This window comes from Oncorhynchus tshawytscha, linkage group LG20 (assembly GCF_018296145.1).
Source record: "Oncorhynchus tshawytscha isolate Ot180627B linkage group LG20, Otsh_v2.0, whole genome shotgun sequence".
In the NCBI taxonomy this organism is placed as follows: Eukaryota; Metazoa; Chordata; class Actinopteri; order Salmoniformes; family Salmonidae; genus Oncorhynchus; species Oncorhynchus tshawytscha.
The window spans coordinates 34,639,034-34,654,147 of NC_056448.1; the positions used below are offsets into that span (position 1 = coordinate 34,639,034).

At 40.5% G+C, this 15,114-nt stretch overlaps 1 protein-coding gene across 5 annotated transcripts in view; it reads left to right on the plus strand.

Annotated features, from left to right (window-relative positions):
- Window positions 1-13,688, plus strand: part of lg20h18orf25 (linkage group 20 C18orf25 homolog) — a 28,863-nt gene extending 15,175 nt beyond the window's left edge. For 3 of the 5 annotated variants that reach the window (XM_042302519.1, XM_024381816.2, XM_024381817.2), the window contains exons 3-5: window positions 9,846-10,037; window positions 10,602-10,713; window positions 11,063-13,688. In XM_042302519.1, coding sequence (XP_042158453.1) covers window positions 9,846-10,037; window positions 10,602-10,713; window positions 11,063-11,261 — 503 coding nt within the window. In that variant the 3' untranslated portion in view covers window positions 11,262-13,688. Of the gene's footprint in view, window positions 1-5,535; window positions 7,033-9,845; window positions 10,038-10,601; window positions 10,714-11,062 lie in introns of those variants that run through there. The other 2 variants (XM_042302521.1, XM_042302520.1) reach the window with 2 other exon arrangements.
- The last annotated feature ends 1,426 nt before the right edge of the window (window positions 13,689-15,114 follow it).

Sequence of the window (15,114 nt, forward strand, 5' to 3'; positions counted from 1 at the left end):
TTCAGACCATTTGCTGTGAGACTCGAGATTGCGCTCAGGTGCATCCTGTTTCCATTGATCATCCTTAAGATGTTTCTGCAACTTGATTGGAGTCCACCTGTGGTCAATTCAATTGATTGGACATGATTTGAAAAGGCACACACCTGTCTATATAAGGTCCCACAGTTGACAGTGCATGTCAGAGCAAAAACCAAGCCTAAAGGTCAAAGGAATTGTTTGTTAAGCTCGAAGACAGGATTGTGTCGAGGCACAGATTTGGGGAAGTGTACCAAAAAATGTCTGCAGCATTGAAGGTCTTCAACAACACAGTGGCCTCCGTCATTCTTAAATGTAAGAAGTTTGAAACCACTAAAACCTCAAAGATCAGGCCAAGCTGAACAATCGGGGGAGAAGGGCTTTGGTCAGGGAGGTGACGAAGAACCCAATGGTCACTGACAGAGCTCGAGTCCCTGTGTGGGTGAACCTTCCAGAAGGACAACCACCTCTGCAGCACTCCACCAATTAGGCCTTTATGGTAGAGTGGCCAGACGGAAGCCATGAACAACAAGATTATCTGGTCTGATGAAACCAATATTGAACTCTTTGGTCTCAATGCCAAGCGTTACGTCTGGAGGAAACCTAGCACCATCCCTATGGTGAAGCGTGGTGGCAGCATCATGCTGTGGGAATGTTTGTTTTTTTCAGCGGCAGAGACTTGGAGACTAGTCAGGATCGAGGGAAAGATGAACGGCTCAAAGTACAGAGAGATCCTTGAAGAAAACCTGTTCCAGAGTGCTCAGGACCCCAGACTGGGGCAAAGGTTTACCACCTTCCAACAGGACAACAACCCTACACACACAGCCAAGACAACACAGGAGTGGCTTCGGGACAAGTCTCTGAATGTCCTTGAGTGGCCCAACCAGGGCCCGGACTTGAACCAGATCGAACATCTCTAGAGAGACCTGAAAATAGCTGTGCAACAACTTTCCCCATCCAACTTCAGAGCTTGAGAGGATCTGCAGAGAAGAATTGGAGAAATTCCCAAAATACAGGTGTGCCAAGCTTGGTAGCATCATACCCAAGAACACTCAATGCTATAATCACTGCCAAAGGTGCTTCAACAAAGCACTGAGTAAAGGGTCTGAATACTTGTGAGATTTCACTTTTTATTCTTAATGCATTTTCAATCATAAAAAAATGTACTCTTTGCTTTGTCATTATGGGATATTGTGTGTAGATTGAGGGGGGGTGGCAAGTTTAACCAATTTTCTAATAAGGCTTTAACATAAGAAAATGTCAAAAGTAAAGGGGTCCAACTACTTTCCGGAGACACTGTATCCCATGTTTAATGCATTTGGGTCTTTCTATAAATAATGGGGCCAATGTGTGACGTTGGGATAAACACTTCAAGATGGGTTGAAATAAAAATACGTTTTATGCAGTTCCACGTGTACTTGGATGAATATGCCAATTGCCCCATAACCCTACATATATACTACAACAGGACTATACATTCTTAAAGCAGGGTTTATACAGACATTGGCAAGTCATATTCAAGGTCTTTCAGAGATGTTTTCGAGCCCTTTTTTGTACTTTTCAAGGATCTCAGTGTTACACAATTGTTTAATTTATATAATTGAACATATAGGGCATTATATAGAACTGTCAAACTAGGCCATTACCACTAAGAATTTGGCATTGATATTAAAATGACATTCTAAAATGTGAGAATACTGTGGACTTGTCTGACTTATTTAAAAAAAAAAAAAAAAAATAGTGAAGTAAATAAAATAAATTAACCTTGATTTAACTAGGCAAATGAAGTGGATGAATGTATGGTTTTTCTCTGTCCTATGTGGCCCAATGCAGACACACATCATTTTTTAAAATTATTTTTTTTACCTTTATTTAACTAGGCAAGTCAAATTCTTATTTTCAATGACGGCCAAGGAACAGTGGGTTAACTGCCTGTTCAGGGGCAGAACGACAGATTTGTACCTTGTCAGCTCGGATTTAAACTTGCAACCCTCCGGTTACGAGTCCAACGCTCTAACCACTGGGCTCTATAGCCAGGCTGATTTTGTCATGAGTGGCTAAAACCCCAGTTCCTTTTATAATGGAAGGATTTGTATGGAAAGCCAAGTTGATGCCAGCATTCGATCTTGTTGTCTTCATAATCACTTTACGTGGTTTTACCGCAACAGAGTAGCGCAACACCCATCAATTGAAGTGGTTGGAAAGAAATGGAAGTGGCCACATCTCTCACAAAATGGATCCAAAAGGAAATCGCACATTATCAGGGAGCAGGAGAACTTATAAACTGGCTACAATCATTTACAAGGACTTTTCAAGCACCAAATTCTAGGAGATTTTTCAAGGTAGGCATATTCTAGTACTTGAATATCTGTTCTTTAAGTTTAGGTAGGCTGCTTCAAGTGCATTGTATTGCTTAAAATTGCAGGTGTATCATGGAAACTAACATGTATTTGTCATGTTATTTCATTACCAGATCATATTGTGAAGATGCCTATTAGGCCTTATCATTTGTCATTATATCCAGAATAATGAACAGAGTTGGGTGTTGCACAATTGTCTATCCTACACAATTGCAAACAGTAGACTCGTCCAATCCAAGGCACAAAAACATACTCATTACTCTGACGCTTTCTGTTAAATCTAATGAGACCCTTCTCTAACTCTAGCAGACAGATTATCAACATCAATTCTCCATGGATATTAGATCCAATGTAGATCCAGGCACAACGGTCTTCACCAGCATAAGGAATGAGAGACCCTAAATATTTTGGGAATTTCTTTTGCGGACACCTTTTTCCAGCACCTGCGCTGTTTCATCACGTGCTTTCACAACAGCTGTTCGTCATTCAGAAAATTCCTTCCTGAATCAGATGTGTGAAAATATCACAGTATAATTAAACAGCTGGACACCAAATACGCATCCAACATGTATTATGCATAATTATTGAAGAACCACGTTAAATGACTCAAGCTTTAGATTTTCAGTATCACGGTACGGTGACTCTTTCTGTTAGAAGCATTCAATTCTGCAATCACATACATTTTTGGGAGATTTGTGTGCCCATAAACTTTTCACCCCATTACATAAGGAGAGACAACATTTTTAAGTAGTTACATTGCAGTTCTGGAATCTCGAAATGGAACAACTACAGGGTTCAATGTCTAATTGAACTAATTCATGAAAAATGTATGATATCAGGACAACTTACACTGCCACAAATGCAAGGACAGAAAAGTAATGTTTTGTCACATGATTTTTGGACATCCGTCAAGATGCCAATCATGAGAAAGGGATAAACAGGTTTTAAATCAACTCGTGAATTTTATGTTAAATGGCTACTGTATTTTCCCCCCTTAATGTAATGACATGAAAAAAATGGCTTATCAATTACTTAACAGCTGGAACAAGTTTTCCAGCATAGGAAAGCCTGGTACCCTAGTCTATAGAAAGACCCATGTACTACAGGGATTCCAAGTAACCCGCATTTAGTGCACCGTAAGGTAATAATCACAATTTACTACAGACATCACAGGTCATTTTGACCATTTCTCATAAACAGTTGCAACAGACATCTCACATGAATCATTTCACATACGTTTACCAGAGATGTCGAGTAACAATAGCATCCCCGGCCAATGCAAACACACTGACGCTTCTGTTTATGAATGTTTGCTAATCTTCAATGGCTTCTAGCACAGGCATCACTGAATGTTAATTGTTTTAATAACTGTTTATTTGTTTGTCTCCATTCACCATGCATTTTGAAGGTTACAACCCATCACGTCTTCACGTAATCCACCCGTAGGAAGTGTTCTTTTTAAACTCTGTCATTGTTTGCATGTTGTGTGGAATGTAGATACCATTTACTGAGTGCTACAATTGGGTCATTGTTTTATTTCTACTTTTCCAGTCTGTGCTGCCATAGCGAGCTGTTTTTTACAACAGTATATGACCTCACTGTGTGGTAGTAACCTTGTGATAAACATACAGGAGTATCTCAAAGCTGTGACATAAACATAGTAGTAAATCTGTGATTCACATCGAAGGCTCCACTGTCCATTGTAATGTGATTGACTTCTTCCTGTCCTTGGTCAAAATAGAGGTTGAGGATTAATGGAATGAGATGTCTCCATCCCCAGAGCCTTCCATTAATTCACCATACCTTTGCCACGTAGCACCTTATCGTGCTGGTTCGGTTGAGAACTTCTGTTGAATTATTTGAATGTGGCCCTTTGAGATTCCCCTAGGCTCCAGTGCCTGTTTTCAGCGCAGTAGGTCTTGATGTAGTTGTTAGTCAAGGCTCTGGATTACTGTTAAACAGATGCTTCAAGTGTAATAGGCACCTGATTCACCTGCTGTGTTTGGGAATGCGGTGTCCATTTTAGGATGTCCTCATTTTAAAATGCATTAGTTAACCACAGCATCTTGTCGAAGTTAGCAAAAAATCAATCATAGGCTAGGATATATTTGACAACTCTTAAGATGAATTATCTTGTGGTTTTTGTGTTAATTGTACATTGTTTTATTGATGGCCCTTGTTTTTGACTTCCTGTGACTTGATTTCCTGATAATTGGAGGAAAAGATTTTTATTCACATTAAGGATGTGTTGCTCAACTTCAATGAGTACAATGGCTCAAATACACTAAGACTAGTACTGTAGATCAAATGAAGATCTATATTGCTTTAAACTCATGACTTTATATTGAGTCATTTCCTCTTTCTAAGACTTGGTATTTCAATGATGTTGCTATCTGGTTTGATAAAGTGAGTTTTGACATTGCATCTTGGCTTTGGGGTGACAACATTGATATTAGTTTGAGGTAGCGTTGTTCTAATTTAGACTGGGTTAAATCACTGCCATAACATGGAGTTGGTGGTGCATTGCTCTGCCTGCACTCAAACAGGGATATTGTAGTTTAAGAGAATTTGTAGCGAACATGGCAATAGTCAGCTGTAACTGACATTTTCCCCCTTCACGCTTTCCTTGATTACCACAACAACATAACTCTTCTAGATCTGCGTCGGTAGACATCTTTTATGTGAATTGCATTTTGAAATTGTTGCTAGTTCAAATAAGTCATGTCTAGCTGTACATTTGATGTCCAAGGAGAAATGTCAAAACCATTGTGCTTGGTTCTGTGTCTGTATGGGTTATTTCTTACGCTGTATTTGCGTACAAAGTTAGACAACCACAAAGTTAATCTTATCACAAACTATGCACGGTAAATCTTCAGTACACTTGCTACAATGAGTTACAGCAACTAAATCTCTTAACACCCATTTCTGTCTATAGTGGATCTATAGGACTCCATTTTATCAACCATTACTGCATTCCGTACACAGACCTGACTGCTACAACTGCATGAACGTAGTCCATCAGCATGAAAAAGTCGATCTGCACGTCAACGAAACTTGTCATTTTTCTATTTTTTTAAAATAACTAAATAAAACAAACAGTCCACCAGCGAACATGAAGTGCTACTGTGTTTCTTATGGCTTGGCCTCAATGTCTTTAAAGCTGCGGAGGGATCCGGAGTGAGCGCTCAGATGCAGGGCCTGCTGGACGGCGGTGGCTCGTGGGACAGGAACAGCATTGGCAGCGTGCTGGAGGAGGCCATGACTCGCTTCGCTGTGATGCAGCGGCAGACAGAAGAGCGCTTCCGCGTCTGGATGGAGAAGCTGACGCGCCTCGACTCGGACGACAGCGTCGACTCGTCCATCCACTCGAGCGACGCCCCCGGGCGGCACCATCGGCACCGCCACAGGGCGCAGCGTCCGTCCAGCTCCTTCCTGCCCTCATCGGAGTCGCAGGAGACAATGGCGGCGTACATGTTGGCCCGGGAGAACGCCAACGTCACCATGAGCAGCATGGCCCCCGACCCCCTCAACAACAACATCCTGCCTGATGTAGTGCCTGTGGCTACCCAAAATGGAAATCTGGACGTTCCAGACCCCGGCCTCTTGAACGTTTAGATTCCCTTGTTGGACTTGTGGAGTGGTTTAGTGCTGTATTTTCCAAATGGATAAAGTTTCACACATACGGTGATGATGGCAAATGTGCTTATCTGATTTCCACTTTTTGGGGGGGGGTTAATCACCAACTCTCCAATTTTACTGGAAGTTCCTAATATGTGTGTTATTACATAATTAACATGGTAAGCATGGCCTTGACTGTGACACTCAAGTCCTCCGTGAGCTTTGTGGCTCATGGCAGCTGTGGGTGCTGAATCACTGTGAGATCTAAGTCTTTTGAATGCATTTTTTAATATCCAATTGGTTCCTGGAGCCAATTTACTTTAACTGCAACTTGTAGAAAAAATTGCATCATTGACACGGACAATGCATATTTTATCGACCGACTGTCAAGTCAGGGCTCTCATTGTATTGCTTTCAGTATGCCTATTCCAAGAGTATACATGTTTACCAGCTAACATACTGTGTCAGTTCATACAATAACGTGCGTTACAGAACCCCAGACAGTCACTTGTGCAGGGGGCTGCTTCATGGCATGTGCCTTGTCATACAGAATGCTAGGAATAAGAACGTTGTCATAGTGCCATTTTACTTAAAGCCACATCCGCTGGGCACTGGGTTAGTAATTGATTTAAATACTTGTCGATGTTTTCACAGCCTTTTATTTTAGTGGCATAGCTTTACTAACAGTAAACATTCTAGAGAGCATTACATTCTTAACACAATATATTCTGCCCCATACGATTCCTTGAAATTGGATGTCCCAAATCAGAACATTGTTGAACTTTTTTATATGTAGGTAGAGAAGTATACTTTTTTAATTTGACCTGAACTTCTGTTGTGGTAGCACTGACTGTGAAAGGTTAGGCCTAATACTATGATGGCAGTGGAGAGACTTTTTTTTTTTTTGTGATATCGTGGGTGTGGGATCTTTTGTGCTGAATAGGAGTTAACACATCAAGAGCTTCATGTCTGTCCATATCCTTAAAATAGTTTCTGCCAATCTGGCCTGTGCTTAAAGCAAATTCTGCCTTTTTTTTTTTTTTTTTTTTTTTTGAATAGTAGTTGTATTTATATGACTTATCAAACTGAAACCAGGTTTCACGCTCCAGAAAAGTATAGCGCATGTTAATGATTACTGGTTTCTACATAGGCCTACATAACATACAGGTGACAATGCAGCCTTTTTGAGTCTGAATAACCTTCTCCAGCTACTTATGAAAACAAGAATGACTTCAAACACTACCTGCACATCCAGGACATAGCTAAAGGAACATAGCTGGAAGCATATTCAATAGGGCTGTGGTCTTTTGGAGGATTGTAATTTGCACATGAAAATGTACTGCATATACAATATAGCTACACCGTTCTCAATTCCACACTTTAATCTGCATAAAATGTTACTGTTTGCATGTGAACTTCCCTTCATGTATATGTCAAAGAATAATTTTGATTAGCCTGTGTGTGCAAGGTAAACCTTTGCTCGTATGCTCATGAATTGTAGTGAGTGACAACTTCCTTTTGGTTTTATGTTAACAGGACTTGGTCCAGCTCTCGTCTCCTGCCTTCAAATTCATGATGCACAGTTCATCTGACATATTTAGTTTGCCGCCTTGTCCTGTTTGGATCCCAGTACTGTAAATGGTCTTCCATTTGTTTACCACAGTATTGTATCATGTCAGCAGCTCGCTGAAAAGAGCCTGATTTTTACAAGTGCATCAAATACCTTCATGGTCATTTTCCATTGGGGACCGGTATTAAAATCATATTGTATTTGTCACATGGGCCGAGTACAACAGGTGTAGTAGCCCTTATAGTGAAATGTTTACTTGCAAGCTCTTTTCCAATGATGCAGAGTTAAATAAAGCTATATAACACACAAGATTGTTTACCAAAGAGAGAATCTTGGTTTACAGTGAGCTCCAAAAGTATTGGGACAGTGACTCTTTTGGGGGGGGGTGCTCTGTATTTGGATTTACAATGATACAATGACTGAGGTTAAACTGCACTGTCAGCTATAATTTGTGTATTTTCATCCGTATTGGCTGAACTGTCTAGAAATTACAGCACTTTTTTGTCATTAATGTAGACATGTTTAGAAACGTCTTATTTCCAATAAAAGTGACTCCAAAATAACACAATACATTATTTACCATTTCTATTGGGCACAAAGTCATTTGAAACCCAAACAATCAGCAAATGCATCCATTTTGTATTGTCACAAGCTTCATGTAATTGTGTGCTAGGAATATGTGACCAAATACTAAACCTTTGACTACTTTAATACAATTGAATTGTCCCAATTCATTTAGTCCCCCAACTTTAGTGGACCATGTACAAGAAGGTAATGTGATTTTGTAAACGGTTCACCCGATTTAAGATATATGCCCTCAAATTAAAGCTGACAGTCTGTACTTTAACATGCATAGGCATCATTTCAAATCCAAAGTGCTGGAGTACAGAAGAAAAAACATGTCACTGTCCCAATACTTTTGGAGCTCCTTTTATCTTCACTAGTTATGAGGAACAGGAGTTGTTCCTAATCCTGACCAGCCTGGAAAAGGTTAGCAGTGTGGTTAAAGTTGGGGTTAAGGTTAGGTTTAAAATCAGATTTTTAAGATCAATTTTAAAAATGGGTGTTTGGTCATGACTTTGTGGCTGTATTAGACTTGAGTGCCTGGCATCCACTGTAACACTGGTGCCCATTTTGCTCTTGACTTGACTCCCATACTGCACTGTCTGCGCTCTCAAAGTATGCTGTCTAGATCAGAGTTTCCCCAACCTGGTCCTGGGGCTCCCTCTGGGTGCAGGTTTTTGCACTTAGCACTACACAGCAAGGTGCCCAGGACCGAGGTTGGGAAACCCTGGTCTAGATGACCCTCGGTCATGTGGCTTAGGCTATGTGTAACTGACTTGTCTTACAGGGTAGAACAGAGCAGACACTCAACCAACGCATGTCCCCCAATACTCTACCAGGGTTTTTCTACAACATAACTAAGTTAACCCTTTGTTACATTTTGTCATATTTTTTTGGAGCAGCTTTTTTGTTTTTGATAACTGGTCAAACTGCTGCTAAATTGTTTACTTGCGTTATTGCATACACATGATAATTAATCCTTTTGAACTGTATAAAGAACATTTCAGTTTTTTAGTTGTTTGTAATGATTGCATCCGTTGGTAGTTTTTTTTTTGTTTTTTTTTTTGTGAATGGCTGTTATTTGAAAAGCATTAAAAATGATACCCAAAATAAATTATGTAATCTGTTTATGAGTTAATTGCAGACTATATATCAGTAGGTCATGCATAGAACACACAGAATAGGCTATAGTTGTACATCAGATGTGCCAATTACACATTCAACTCTGTGCACAGATTATACACATTCTATGAATTATGAACATCTTCAGTCATCTTGACATTTTGAATAAGGCTCATAGCCTAGATGTTGTATTCAAACATTTACAGTTGAGCAAAACAAAGCAGTTATATAGGCATATTTGCTATATGCTAATGCTTTATGGGGCAATTAGTTAAATGATTACTATTCAACCTAACTTGTTAATTGTCTGGCAACAAATATATTTACAGCTGAAATGTTTTTTTTTTCATTCATCATAAATGGCAGGTGGCATTTAGCAGTCGGGAATATCAATTAAGATATTGGAAGTTGTAGGGTGAGGGTATGTATGTCTCCGATCCACTCAGATACCAAGGCTGAAATCCTATCATGAGCTGCTATACTAGCAATGCAATTATTGTGCTAATGGAGGTAGCTACTTTCTACTGTGAGCACTGAAGTTCGCTAACCTGAGAGACGACGTGGTTTGAATAATGAAGTGTTTTCTGTTTCTACAGACGGGACTCCCGTAGTGTGCCACTATGATATTTCAGACACTGATTCTAACCAGGAGAACTTAAGTGTGACTGCAGAGCGAGTGCGCCGGACCACCGTGATAACACATGAAAGGCTAAAAACACACAGGGACCAGGCTATGGCAGCAAACTCTGGGGCAGTAAGAGTACAGCATCTGTGCTCTCTCTCAGCAGGTCAGTTACAAACCCGGTGTATCACACTGAAAATGTCTACTCTCTGGGAAGACTTACTGTATAATCCGCTAACAGTTTGACAGGCGCAAGGAGATTGTTTAACAGGGATAATGTTAGTGCAACCAGTAGCCTAGGTACTAGGAACCAACATCTGAGATGAAAACATGGTGGAAGATCAGTTGAATAAAACATACGTTTTGTACTGTGCTCCACGGTTGAAAAGGGGGATCTTAGGAGTTTGAAGCAGAAATTATACAGGCCGTCTACAGTACAGGTGTTTTCCTTTCAGGTGCTGCAAATGTGTTTTTTCTGTTTGCCTTTTATTTTTTGTCTTGCCGTACACGTATTTCATAGAAATTCATTTGGTCAATTGACATAGATGTAAATTTACATAGATATCTGCTGCAATGAAGAGTAAACCAGATATTTGTGTCCATCAAACTTCCAGAAAAGGTGTGGATTGCATCATTTTTCAATTACTTTTGTTTTTGTTAATGTCTGTGTCCGTGAGGTGTACTGCTATTCTACATGTCCCTGTACGTTCTAAAATGTCTTGTGTTGCAGGTCACATGGAGGCAGAGCTTGCCCACAGAGAACCCCCCCAGCACAAGGGCCACATCAACATCCCCTCCTCAGACAGTGAGGTAGAAATAGTAGGAGTGCAAGAAAACACAAGGTGAGTTCAGAAAGCATAACTTGGAACACACGTCGAGGGCAGATTTACCTGCACTACAAAACTGTAATCCTTATATGGTGTTGTTCTACAACATGTTACTTTAAGAGTTATAGTCTTGCAGTCATGTTTTATTGCTGCAACAAAACGGTCAATATAGTTTTACTGTGTAACACCAACACGGTCAACAGCTCATAAAGGCAATGGCTGCTTGGGACTGTCATGGAACTGGTGCACTGCAATGAACAAACTGTTTTCGTTACTAAGTCGTCAGTATAATGTTGTTACCCTAATGTTTCTCTAACATTGCTCTAATGTCCTTGTTGTGTTATTGTGCCCTTTCTCTTAACAGATGTGCCCATCCTCGGGGCGGGGTAATTCAGAGCCTGTCCTCTGCCTGGAAGCCCAACTCACTGGAGCAGCTCAACAACAGCACGAGGCAATCATCCCAGCTCTGGACTACCGTGTCCCCCCAGCCCAACTGGGTGTCCCCTCCGGAGGTAGTGGACCTCACTTTAGACGAGGACACCAGACACAGATACCTACTCTGAGCAACTCGTGCACTGAAGACTTCCTTACTCCCCTCTCCTCCCCCTCCAGCCTCTCCCTACCACGGCATAGGCCCTTCCTGAGTGGTACAGCCACCACCTGTGACTCATGGGTTGCGTCTCAAATGACACCCTATTCCCTATAAAGCGCACTATTCTCTATACCTCATAGGGCTCTGGTCAAATGGAGTGAGCTATATAGGGAGTATAGGAGTATAGTGTAATTAGAGACGCAGCCTCATGGACTTCCTCTGATGTTATTAACCTACTGTAGAACCTTATATCAAAGCCATTTTAACAAAGATGATTCCCTGATCATGGATTTAAAATACATAATCAAGAGGGCAAGACACTAGTGCAGATTGAACCATACAGAGGTGTTACAGTAAAACACATAGCAATATTCTCCCTGTCCTGGACCTCATTGATCCTGAGGACTGTTGTCCGTACGTAGGTAGGCACTGTGTTCTGTCTGTCCGCTAGCTGTAACATAAGACTTGAAGCTGCTGCATGAGGGTAGGGCAGTATCAGTAGCTCAAATCTGCTGCACTACAAACTGGTGTCCTATTCTCCAACTGACTGGATTGGGCTTACAGTCGATACTTAACGGCAGCTGGTACACTGTCTGCAGCATGATACGCCGGCATGTGACAGAGCTTTGGTGGCTTGACCTGACCTGCTCCGTACTCCAATAGAGATGTCACTTAGGTATATGTTAAGATTTTAACACTGGCTCTACCCTCACTGGTCAAACTACATTGATTATGTTGTTTACCCTATTGTGCTTAAAGAAGGTGATTAGTATAAAAATATATATATAATATATATAATTTGACTATTGATAATTTTCCTTTCAATGATTGGAGCATATGTGTTTAAGATAGTAACTGAATCAAGTTCTAAGCTAGCTAGATCAACTATTTATTTTTGTCTTATTCAAGGAAACAAACCACAACACTGGTCTGTTCAGTTCTCTTCTTTCTCCTCTCTGGGTAGCAAGTGGTCAGACACACAGTACTCAGGCAGTTGCTGCAGTCCTCTGGCAGTGCAGGCTATGTACGGTACTATTACTGTAAGACAGGTCCACTGTCTGTTGAGCCAAGCTGTTGCTATAGAGAACAGTCTGATAGTGTCCCAGTTGTCGTTCTGGTAGTCAGTGAATGTATGACCATGCAGGGCTGACTGGTTGCATTTATATGGATTGTGTGTATATCAGTGTGAATGAGATATCTCTCCTCCTAACCTCTCGGGACCCCCTTTTTACAACTGAGGAAATGTATCTTCCATTGAACATTGCAAAGCAAAGGTGGCCTGAATGCCTTGGAATGTGCACTATTTTCTTTCAGATTCATGTATATTCTTTTATCTTAAAGCATGGCAGATTTTTGCTGTCTCTACAAAAAATGATATTTTAATAATAGATGTGAATTTACTACATAGATATTAAGAAGCAAAGTGCAGGTGACTTTGTGTCCATTTGGGGGCTTTATAGAGAGACCTATTTAATGTATGAATGGTTTTAACCCTGATTCCTCAGGACTCCCTGTGGTTCTTGTGTTTATTGTACTCATGCAGTACTGCAGGCCTGGTTAGTTTTTACCAATGGTCCAATATGACACATCAGATCCATTTGAACTGCATGAACCTCCCTGGTCTCCCTCATGAGAGGGTTATATTGAAGCATTTAATTCACTCCTGCTGGTCACAGAAAGGGGAAAAGTCCTACTCGACACCAGGAACTGAACCAAAGTCTAATGGAACGTTTGTCAACGAAATACTTAACCTTAGAGACTTGTGATATTTAAGCTTTTGGCAACTTATTTTCCTTAGCACCTATAAAATTATTTTGAGCTCTGAATTTATTCTTGATGAGTTGAGTTCAACTTGAATACATCACTCTCCTCCCAGAGCAAAACGCCGTAGAAATTAGATGAAGATGTCATAATTATATCAACATTTCAGTATCACCTTGAATCTTAACTGGCCAGTTTTCTCCACTGTATGCAGATAGCACTGAAAAATACGCTTTTATTCCAAACCTCTTGCATGCAGCACTTCTAAGCCCATTCTTGTCGTGTAGCTAGCTCTTCGTTATGATTTCTGTTAAATGTCAGTAAAGTAAGACATTGCTCATGCCTTTAGGCTTAGTGGATTGCTTTCTGTATGAAACTAGGGCAGCGATGCTCAAGTAGGGTTGCACATACCATTTATTTTTTTGTCAAGTAAAACATTGTTTCAACCCGTTCTCAGTAATTTAACTATTTTATTCTGTTTATTTTTGTTTATTTTACTGTCAGTATTTTAAATTAACAAGAAATTTGTGTTCATATTTTCTTTCGTCTGCAAGTCCCTGACTTCCTTGAAATGATATGTCTGTAGAACTAAAAGGAAACAATTTTAAAACTAAATAAATGGAGTATTATTTAAATACTTTGATTGATTTTTTTTACCCAATTGGTTTGCTCCCTTATCACGTTCTCTTAACCCAGTTTGACTAGATGATTTGTTTGTTGGGGGAAAATTGATTGTCTTATTAGTGACTACCGATATTCATCCTAAAATGCTTGTGTGCTGACCAATCTCTCTCTTTGACACTCATTTGTGCCGTACATGACCGGTGCCTGTGCCTGTGAGGACATTGGCATGGGCTTGTGTGCATGTCAATACCAACTTTGTGCAAATGGAAAAGGTGTTAATCTATCAATGTGCAACACGTGTGTAGAAGGGTATGCATGATAATGTGTGTGCGTGTCTGTTACCACGAGAAGTTATGGGGGTTGAGGTTCCGCTGATCACTCATTGTTCCTTTCTGGCCTTCGGCCAGGCTGTCTAGACAAATCCCTCTCTCCATGAACAATACGACCCCTCACCCACAAAGGGACAGGGTCAAAGGTAAGACAAAGAGGCACCGGCTGCTAGGAGGACATGTGGAGAGACCGGAGCTGTGCAATCTGCGTGTCGTAACCTCAACCCTGGAGCCCTTCTGCTCATCCTTAGGGCACCACCACAACTGTATGCTAATTTCCACGGCTAGTCCTCTTGTCATTGGTGAGCAGAAGAAGAATTGATAATATTTTACTAGCCTACAAAATAAATTAAATTGTTCTGTGCTGGTATTTTATGCGGCTCTGAAGGAGGTGTTTGCATATTTGAGTAGCCTTTAGTTTGTGCAGTTGAAATCATATCTGTGATTGTAGAGTACACACCTGACCACCAGAGGGCCCTCTCCCAGCAGAAATCACAAAGGAATGTGCATGGAAGTAAGGACCAATAAGTAAGTCCTTGAAATGAATGGTAAAATACTAGGTTATTCCATGTTGTTTACTGTTGGTAAAATACTAGGTTATTCAATGTTGTTTACTGTCCACAAGTCTATAAGGTTCTGTCACATCTTTTCTATGCCATTCAGGAACATGTAAGTTTTCACTTTGTTAGACTATTGAAAGGGACGTGTGTGTGTGTGTGTGTGTGTGTGTGTACCGCAATCAATGTAAAGCCATACAGTATATAACATAGGTATGGAAATAGTGTTGAGTTCACTTCTGGTAGCTGCTGCCTGCTGGAGGACTACTGAGATGTCACTTTGCATAACATCGTAGCCTACACACAGTATTCTACGAATATGTCATGGCTTGACTCAGAAAATTCTGTGTGCAGGTCTACCTTTTTATATATAGATGATAGCTATGTGATGGGGATTTTATTCCAATTAAAATTTGGAGATCAGTGTAGTGCTATTTGTGTGTCTGAATATTCATATTTTGTACCAAGAATACACAATCAACCAAACCTCTCATTGGGGAACAATACATAGGAAGGGTTATCAATTTTTTTGCCGATTTGATCCATATGACCT